Genomic DNA, 10,161 nt, shown 5'->3' on the forward strand with positions numbered 1-10,161 from the left:
TGAGGATATTACATAACAGGCGCTCCCCCAATGTAAATCTTGTTGTATATTCTCTGCGCCTGTGTGTGTGTGAGTGAGTGAGATTGTGTGGCATGCCCCAAATGAATATGCGATGACGTTGACGTTGCTTTTGTTATTGTTTGGATGCTGTTTCCCTTTTGTTTCCTCTCTCTTTCTCTTATGCTGCTATTTCCTCTCTGTGTTTTGCTTTTTTTTTGCCGTTTTTCATTCTATTGTTATTGTTCTTTTCATTGCGTTTTAGTGGCTTTTTTTTATCCTTAAAACAATTATAATTACAAAATCATTATCCAAATCGTTTCTTTTGTTTGATTCTTAACCTTCAACTCTTTGCTTTTTTGTTGAGATTTCCCTTTTAGTTTTCCATTTTTTCATCTTTAGTTGAGATGATTTCCTTTTCGTTTTCCACTTTTTCTAGCATTTTAGCTATTCCTTTTATGCAAAAAAAAAATGTTACAAATTGTTTTTCATATATGTATTTTTGGGATTTTTGTTGTTGTTTTTTTAAAGGGGTTTTGTTGAAAATTTGTTGCTGAAACGCTTTGTTAACTTTTGTTGAAATTCTTTTAGTTGTCGAAGTTATTGTTTTTGTTTTTGTAATTTGTTTTTTTTTCTTTTTATTTGCAGCAGGAGCTTTGATTGCCTGCTTCTGTTTTTTTGTATATTTAAATATATATTTGTATTATTTTTATAGTTTTATCCGCCGCGTTGCACACAACAATTCTCGGCCAGAGATCAACTGAGACTGGGCCACAAAAATCCCAGAGACCAGAGCCCTCGCACAAGCAGTTGCATCCTTTTTTGGGGGGGTCCTGTTCTGGCTTCCGGCTCTGCTGCTGCCTTCGAAGGACGCGCGGCCCAACAATGTTGCAAACTGATTTTGCGGCAACAACAACCGTTCAAGCCTCAACAAAAACAGCCAAAGGGCCCGCACACGAGAGAGAGCGAGAGAGAGCTTCAGTGAGAGAAAAAACTTTCACCTCTCGCGTGCGTGTCCCTGTCCATGTCCTCGCCTAATCTTTTTGTTGTTGTTGCCTCCCTTCCTCCCTCTGTTTCACTTTCAGTGACAGGGAGAGAGAGATAGAGAGAGGGAGTGTCATAAGGGATTGGGATAGATGGAAGCTTACAATGATTCTGCGTTTTCATGGAGATTTTGTTGCTGCCGGAAAAGCTTCAATGTTGCCGCCCGTCCACGTGACGACTTGGAGGACGTCCCTATCCTGCGAGAGCGAGAGAGCTTTCTTATCACAGCCCGCATAGAGCTTTTGGGGTTGAGGGAGGAAGAAAGCAAAAAAGAATAGCATGGAGTAGACTGACGAATGCCCTATCTTTATAGATCTAGAATTCGTTTAATGGAAAACCTCATAGAACTAAAAACTTACAGGATAATTAGAGGTAGATACAGTTACGTTTAGGATTAGGTTTAGGCTTAGGATTGGGGGGAAGGATTCCTTCGTTCCCCGTCTCTTGTATAATATCTAAATTCGCATATGAAAAAAAAATTACTGCACTTAAACGTGTAGATAGATTTCCTTGTGTTGTGTGTGTTGTACGTTGGGTTTCTTTGATTTGATGCGTTTCTCCGTTCTGTCTTCTTTCCTTTCCTTTCCGTTTCTCGCTCAATTTTGCATTTTTTGTACTCTTCAAAGAAGTTTGTAACTTCCTGTGACACCCCACTAGGCCCTACCTAGCTCTCTCTCACCCTTCGGGGGCTTGCTCCGTGTCCTCCAGGCTTTTGCTGCTGCTGGTTTGTGTCTGCGACAAGAGAGATGTGGATGTGGCGTGAGCTTCGAGCGGGGCAGGACTCCCTTTTGGGGCAGGACTCACCACATTCCGATGGGGGCAATCGGCGTGGAGATGGTCCTCGCCGCGGCACCGATGGCAGCGCTTCGGCTGCGGCCCCAGAGCGCACTCGGAGGCGATATGATTGGCGAATTCGCCGCAATTATAGCAGCGCATGCGGCGAGTCCGACGATTGCTGAAAGAACCGGAACGGAACGAAATATGATTATGGTAACATATGTACATTTATGGCAAAGAAAAGTCGTCCGTAACCATACATGCGTGGTCGGTAGGTGCTGCCGTGGCACTCGTCCCCCGCGCGACCCGAGACCCTGGTGGCCTCCAGGCCGCGGGCCGTGCGATGGCACTCGAACTCCACCTCCTCCTGCTCGCCAAGCGAACGAAATCCAGACATCTTGATGACACTCTACAAAAACGGAATAAAAGAGAGTCAGAGGTATGGATTCTGTTGGAGAGAGAACACCCACCTGATGCACGAAGACCTCTTGGCCGCCATCGTTGGGGGTTAGGAAGCCCCAGCCCTTGGCCACATTGAACCATTTGCATTTGCCCAGGCGCACACAGCCGCATTCCTCGCCAGGATTCGCTAAGAATAGAAACGGAACGTATATTATGGGATTAGGTAACTTGAGTTCTTCTGCTCTCGCATTCGATATCCTGTCTGGGAATCCTTCGCGAAGGGTTTTTGTTATTCAAATGAGCCGCAGAGCAAAGAGGCAGCTGAAGAACTTGGGACCGAACCCGTGTGTGGTGTGTGGTGTCTGTGTGTCCTTGCCCCATTTGCCGCGAGGCAAGTTCAGCTTAGATCTGTGTCTCTGTGTCTCTGTGCCTCTGCCTCTCACAAAACCTGTTTCGTTCGGAATATTTGGAAGCGACAGCGCGCGTATTCATTTCATTATCTAAGGCATGCCCTCATCTCGCTCGCACACGCATTCACGCACTCACGCACTCGCACACCCATTCATTTGAGTTCATTCATTCATTCATAAATGGTATTTACTTCGTTGTGTTCCCATTTCGTGTTGTGCTGCTTATCTTCTGGATAGGGATAGGGGGGGCCCCTTCTGTAGATACAGATACGCATTCTAATGCACATTCTCATGGTAGCTCTATCTCTCTATCCCTCTATGTCTCTCTCTCTCTCTCTCTCTCTCTTCCTACATTTCTGGGGTTATTGTTGTTGGCTTTTCTTGAGAGATTTTCCCTCACATTTCAATGGAATTCTTTGGTTAATGGAAATTATTTTGCCTCTGATAAGAAACCGTGGAGAAATCCTTGGGAAACCACCACCACATGGCTGATTATCCTTTTTATGGATTCCCATTCCTTTTCTTATAGGCAAAGATCCCACAAACTGGTTTTTTTGTGTTCAGTTCGGAGTAGAGTAGAGTAAATCTTCAGAAATCTATGCTCAAAGCAGGGAATCCCATCCTCAGGGCAGAGATCTATCTTCGGAGCAGATCTATGTATCCTTCCAGTTCAGTCAAGCATATAGGCTAAGCCTGTAGAAAGGGTGTGGGGAGGGGGGTAGGAGAGAGGGATGGAGGAGGGTTAGTATTTGTCCTTGATTGCCGTGGGCTGCGGACGGGGGGTGTTGCCGCGGCAAAAGTCGGTCATCGTTCGATCTGCCGAGGGGTTGAATGACACTTTCCCCCGTATCCCGTACCACGTACATTCCGTACATAGAATTTCCGCATTTGCCAATAAAAAATCGAAATCCGCGAATGGCAAAATCACAACAAAAACGTAAAAACACGAATCGACGAATAAAGAAACTGCGCAGTACATAAAAAACACAAAAGAGCAACAGAGAGGAGAGTGGAGAGAGAGAGAGAGAGAGAGAGAGAGGGTACCACGAGTGGGAGAATGAGAGCGAGCGATCATAGCCAATCAGCGAGGCGTTTGATAAGATTTCGTATTGAATTTTGGCTTTGGTTTTATTTTGGAAACAGACGAAAAATCTAAAAACAACGAAACTAGTTTGGTAGGGCGGGTGGTGGGGCTGGGTAGGTGGCATGGGCGAGGGGATGGGGGTGGGGAGGTGACGGGTGGTCGGACATTCTGTAAATCGGGGGCACAGACCTGGCTGGGATGATGTTGTGGAGCTGTTGCTGCTGCTGCTGTTCGGGTCTCCTCCTGCATCGGGTTTCTGCTCGTCTGCCACTTGAATGTTTTCCATTTTAGTTTTCCTTCAGTTATTCCTTGGGGTTTTCTTGGTTTGTTTTTTTCTTTTGTGTTTCGTTTTAATCTTCTTAATTAGACTCTTGAAATTTTCACTTTAAATGCATGTTTTTTCCCCTGCATGTGTAGATACAGTTGTACGAGGTATCTGTCGTTGTAGTTGTTGCTTCAAATGTATCTGTATTTGTATCTTTTACCGAGCACGCACACTCACTTACACAGTTACACGGGTTTTCTTCTACGTTTCGTCTGTGTAATTATTTTCCAAGGGGGGGAAAAAAACGCTGCCGCTGCGCACGACGCACTTCGTCACACTGACTCCGCGTTGCCTTTCGACTATTTCTAGGAAGGTCGCGTCGCCGTCGCCGTTGCCGTTGCCGTTGCTGCCGCCGTCGCTGCCACCGCTGCCGCCGCAGGCCCGAAAAATGTTTAGGCTGTATCTTCAAAATACGTGTTCATGATTGTGTGCGTGTGCATATGGGTATGTGTGCGAGTGTGAGCGAGGAAAAACATCGAGCCGAGTCGAGTCGGGTCGGGTTGAGCGTGCGAGCATGGAACGTAAGCAAATGTATCTGCCAGATACTCTTACTCTATACAAAGCGATCCACAGAGGTGAGGGGAGCAAGCCAGAGAGGGGGAGAGAGAGAGAGAGAGCGAGAGAGAGAGAGAGAGAGAGGGAGTGAGCACGAGTATAAGAGATAGTGCGTGAGAGAGCGTGTAAAACTTGTGGATCTATGCGGAACCCCTAGCCGTATAAACATTTAGATGTATCTGTATCTATGACTCAAACACGAGTATAAGTGCGTAGATCAAGCGCTGACTTGAGGATCTTTTAGCACGCTTTTGATAGGCTCACGCTGGAAACCCATTCCCCTCAGGATTTCCATAAAAAACAGCTCCTGATTGGTGAAAAATTGCATTAAAAAACTGCACAACCCTCGTTGTGCTGTTCCTGGCGCGTGCCAGGCAGCCAGCCAGCCAGCCAGCCAGACAGCCAGCCAGCCGTAAGGGATTCGGTTGCATTTCCACCACCAGGCTCACCCCCAAAGGATCCTTGCAATGTGCAACATATTTGCGAATGCTGAGCCTGCCCCTGCCCAGCCCTGCTCTTTCTCTCCCCTCCCTTGCCTGCGACGATGTGTTATGCACGCAATTTATTGCGACACGTGCCTCGTGCCTCTGGCATGCCGAATCGAACCAATGCCATTGATGACAGCGGCAGCCCGAGAGGGCGGAAACTGTATTGTGAGTCCGAATACACATTTATGTGCACATACATATCTCGAACGGTTAAGGGAGGTGCCGCCTGGAAAACCCCCGCCCTCCCACATCCATCCATCTATCCATCGGTTTATGAATTTCACAAAAATTAAACTGAAATTTCAGTAAAATTTGTGTTTCGAATTAAGAATTCGTTTTGGAAGCAATTCTGGAAACAATTTGGTAGCTCCAAACTAATAGAAAAGGTAATTTTTCTACCTAATAATCAAGTATTAAGCGGCAAATACATATCTTCTACGTGTAATTTACAATGACTTAAATTCGTGAAAAAATCCCTTAAATCCATTAGTTTTTTTCATATTTTTTAGAACTCTTTAATGTCTTCAATCGGAACTGAGGAAGTTGAAAATCTGGTCTGATTCCAAAAAATATACAAAATCAAACTCAACAACTTTTAAAGGTCATTTATTCTAACGAATAAGAAAATAAAAACTCAAGTTATGATCCCTGAAGTCAGATAAAAGGTAATGCTTCAGCTTCAATGGGAGCTCCAGCTCCCACTTTCGACTCTTAAAGATCCATTTATTCCCTTCACTTATGAGAATTTTCCGCATTCCACATCGGATGAAGCATTCCCCCAAAAAAAGGAAACACATTGAGACCCAATTCGCATTCAAACTAGATCGAACACAACGCGAATGCCCAGCGAGGGGTCACCGAGGGTCAGTTAAATTTTTTTATCAGCGATAAATACATGAAAAAGAACCCAAACAAAGAGTCGAGAACAAGCCGTTGCACAGTCTGTAATCAATATTTTGCCACTGCTATTCTATCCGGTGCCATTCTGTGCCATGCTGTGGTCCAATCTCTAGGTCCAGTGGCCGGCCAGTGGTCTTCAATGCCGAGCTCGGACAAAGGGCCGCAACGAGAGCGAAAGTGCCCATTAGGGATGGCAGCAGAGCCACTCACATGCGCATAATTGGAACAGGATTAACAAGGCCAGGGCATCAGAATGAATGCATCAGAAGTTGGGGAAGTGCCGCAAGCCAGACGGCCATTGTCCGAGGAGGGTCCGAGGATCGGCTCGAGGCATTTCCGGACAGGCAACGGGCAACGGGCAGCGGGCAGCAGGCACCAGTCAGCAGTCAGCAGGCAGTCGGGGAGCAACACACAATGGCCATGAAAATAATCCGCTTTAAATGGAAAACGTTGCCAAACAGTAATCAAAAGGTTTTGGTCATGGAAAATGAGGAAAATTCGTACCCAAATTCTATGCAAAATCATAGAAATGAAAGTGCGGCATAATGAGAGGGAGGCGGGGAGCCACAGCAAGGGAAGAGGGTAGGGTGGCTGCATATCCATGTGGCAGATCCACACAGCACGCGTTTGACCTAACCTGGCACCTCGTCTCCCTCCCTTAACCTCCCTCCCTAGACATCAATTTTTCCCTTTTTTCCCAGCGATAATCAGGGCATAGTTTTTTTGTTGCAAAAACTTTTCTTTTTTATCCATAAAACGTATACAATTTGCATGTTTCAGGGAGGGGGAGGGGGAGGGGGAGGGGGCTTTGACATGTATGCATAACCATTGAAGTGCCCTACTTTCATCATTGATTGACATGTGATTGATGTTTCCATTTGCAGTGACAGCGTCAAAGAGAGGTCCTTTAGCCAGGATAAGCTCTGTTCAAAAAGAGCGAGATAGACAGGGTAGATGTGAGTCCTCATTTTAGTGGCACAATATTTTGCCAGGCTTAATTTTTTCTTATAGATTAAATCATACTAAATACGAGAATGTTCTTATAAACATGATTTCATCATTTTACTAACGCAACGTAGGAGATATTTCAAGCTATCTTTCTTACAGGATCTCATTGCAAATAAATCGAAGACCTGGGAGATAGAGAGTCCCACAAAGATATAATATCTGCCCGTCTTCTGTCTTGTCTAATGTTAGTCTTAGTCTTTAATAGAAGACAGCTTCAAAGATCTTAAAACTGAAGATATATGGTTAAAAATATCTTAATTAGACGAGCTTACCTTTATATATTTATCTCCCCAGATTCCTTAGTATTTCAAATCGTCAGATCGTAGCTGAAAAAAACAGAGGAAGGGGAAACAGTTGTAGATATTTTGTCCAAAGAAAACTACTCCTAAAAGTATGCCTTTATTCTATGGTAGCCGCAAAGACGTTTCGTTTAGAATAGAAGAAATTCGAATAAATTGTTTTTTTTTTTAGTATGAAATATTTTGTTTTTTTTTTATTATTATTTATTCATTCTTTTCGTACGTTTTTATTAATTGTGATTCTTTAGCGATATTTTATAGAGATATTTTATATAATTAATAGGAATTTAAGTTGCATTCAAATAATTAGATAATTCATTCGCTTTTTGCATTTGCGTTTTGTTTTTTTTTTTAGATGATGCGCAGCATATAATCGGCGTATAATTATGCATATAGTCAATTATTTCATTTATTGTGGTATTAGAGGGGATTGATATATATGTAGATAGATATACATATATCTTGAGGCTCTTTTAAATCAACATTTCCCAAAAATAGGGCCTTGTAACAGGAAACTAATCTTTCAATCTTCATCTCGAATATTAAATTAACTTTCAATTTCTTCTAGGGGTTTTTACTTTACTTTTTGGAAATTCTTCTTTTGCTTTTTAATTGTTTATGAGAACCAATTTTGTACATTTTTTGTGTGTGGATGTTTTCGAGGGATAAGAGAGAGAGAAGAATATAGAATATAGAACATATAACAAAGGATCTACACGATAGATCTATATAGAGAGGGGCTGAATTATAGATAATTGTTAATTATATAGATACAATATTGAAATATTGATTTGCAATAAAGGTATACGATAGACTTATTGAATATATAATTGAATATATATTTGGATTTCGATTTCTAGAATTGAATCATTGAATCATTTGTGTGTGTCAGTGAGTGTTTGTGTGTGTGTGTGAGTGAGTTTTTGGGTGTTTGTGTGTGTGTGTGAGTGTGTATTCGACCTAAATCAGAGTCACTTATAACACTAAGAAGCAGTCATTTATTCTCCATTTAAATTTACGTTGTGTCGTCACGTTTTTCTTGAATCCTGAAACAGATTTCAATTACTGTACAATGTTTTGGGCGCTTAAACCATAGGCCATGGGTTCTCTATATGATAGTATATGTACATACATACTGTACGTATATATGTATCTACGGCTACGTTTATGTATATCTAAATGTATGTATATGTGTGCCTCGTATATAAATATATATATCGTACTATATATTACAATGCTTGATCAAAAAAAGGTTCGGCTAAGTATATATCTATTTCGAAATGTCCTGGGGGTCCTGTCAGTTATATGTTTAAAGAGTATTTCTTGTATATATAGTAATTCATTCAGTCTCACAAATAGGAAAGTATTATGTATCGTCGCTCATTACTTTAAGAACTTGTTTCTGCAAAACAAAAAGATAAAAAGAAAGAAATAAACCAAAAAAATAGTCGCTTTTTGTTGAAAAACTTGTTTCTGTAAAAAAATGTGAAACTTTCAAGCTGAATATTGCACAAAATGGATTAAATGATTGCACAACCAACAACAAGAATGTTTGATAAAAAAAAACCAAAGTAGAAATAAAAAATCAATTTTGTTTGTTTTTGTTTTTGTTTTTTGTATAATTTTGATTATCTTCTTTTATATTTTCCATGTATGTAGGCTCTTCTCATATTTTCCGTGTTCTTTCAGTTTTCTTTAGAAATATATGTATGTATGCGTATATGTATATGCTTAGAAATCTTATAGATAGACTTATTGGATAGTCTTATAACTATAGCTAGAACATCCTCATTTTCCTCATCTAACGGTCCCACTGTCGGAACGCTCTTCTTCCTTCTGTATCAAATACAAAAAAAAATACAAAAAACTTTTGCATAGTCTTAGTCTCAAATCCGCGGATGAATCCGCAAACATCTCCCCATAGCCCCATAGCCCCATAATCCCCATAAGCCCCATAAACCCCCAAAACGTACCACGTCCACACATCCGTAGCACTTTACACTAGAAATACTTATTGCCTACGAATTGGTGTCTTTCCTTACAAATCGAAGCTTGGGTTCAGCTCGTTTATGTACAGTTCCTTAGCCACTACGTTAAGATATAGTTAGCCTAGGTATTTATACTTAATGCTAGTCAGCCTCATTAATATTATAAGCTTAGATTAGCTACAGATTTTATTCAGACAAAAAAAAAGACTAATTGAGAGTGTAATACGAGCGAATATTTGGAATTTGTCTTTCACTTTCCGTTTTTTAGGGGGGATTTTGGAAGAAAGTGGAGAGTGTGTTCAAGGCGCAAAGTAGTGGGAAGGGGAAATATCTCTAGATTTTTGTTGTACGCTAATAATGTGTATATATAGTGTATGGTATATATATAGTATATGTTTAATGTGGTCTACAATATAATTCATGTGTGTTTCAAAATACAAATACAATACAGTAAATGTAAATGTAAGTGTGGACAAATGGAAACAGTCAAAAGCACCGATTTTTCAGCTAAGTTTTCATATTTTTTGTTTGTTTTTTTTGTTTGTTTTGTTTTTTAGTTTTTTGTTTTGTTTAATCATAATAATGATAATGATAATGGATAATGGATAATGGTTAAATCCCCTAGTGGTCTAAGTAATTATGGGCTTTACTTATTTAGCAGATCTCCGAAATAGGGTTTCACTCCTTCTATATACAGTTTTTGTTGCTTTTCTTTCTGTTGCTGTTTGTATATTTAATAAAATACATATAAATATATAGGTATATATATTTATATATTTAATAATGATATATTCATATATAAAATACGTATATATATTTAAGCTTTTTCAGATCTGTTCTGAATGGTTTTCTATCGCGGGTTTTTCTCAGTGCTAACGAAATTC

At 40.9% G+C, this 10,161-nt stretch overlaps 1 protein-coding gene across 1 annotated transcript; it reads right to left on the reverse strand.

Annotated features, from left to right (window-relative positions):
• Positions 1 to 1,523: 1,523 nt before the first annotated feature.
• LOC113566668 (protein lin-28 homolog) lies at positions 1,524 to 4,002 on the reverse strand. Its single transcript, XM_026993295.1, has 5 exons — positions 3,904 to 4,002; positions 2,289 to 2,407; positions 2,079 to 2,227; positions 1,846 to 1,996; positions 1,524 to 1,773 (listed from the first exon to the last, which is right to left on the reverse strand). The coding sequence occupies exons 1-5, from the start codon at positions 3,998 to 4,000 to the stop codon at positions 1,717 to 1,719; spliced, it is 573 nt and encodes a 190-aa protein (XP_026849096.1). The 5' UTR covers positions 4,001 to 4,002; the 3' UTR covers positions 1,524 to 1,716.
• Between the last annotated feature and the right edge of the window lie 6,159 nt (positions 4,003 to 10,161).

The sequence above is a fragment of the Drosophila persimilis genome, unplaced genomic scaffold (genome assembly GCF_003286085.1).
Source record: "Drosophila persimilis strain 14011-0111.01,24,50 unplaced genomic scaffold, DperRS2 tig00000824-arrow-arrow-pilon, whole genome shotgun sequence".
Taxonomy (NCBI): Eukaryota; Metazoa; Arthropoda; class Insecta; order Diptera; family Drosophilidae; genus Drosophila; species Drosophila persimilis.

Coding starts and splice junctions, on each gene's coding strand:
- LOC113566668 (XM_026993295.1), bottom strand. CDS start 4,000: ATGGAAAACATTCAAGTGGCAGACGAGCAGAAACCCGATGCAGGAGGA. Junction 2,408..3,903: donor CACAACATCATCCCAGCCAG/GTCTGTGCCCCC, acceptor TTCTATTCTTAG/CGAATCCTGGCGAGGAATGC. Junction 2,228..2,288: donor AAGAGGTCTTCGTGCATCAG/GTGGGTGTTCTC, acceptor CCGTTTTTGTAG/AGTGTCATCAAGATGTCTGG.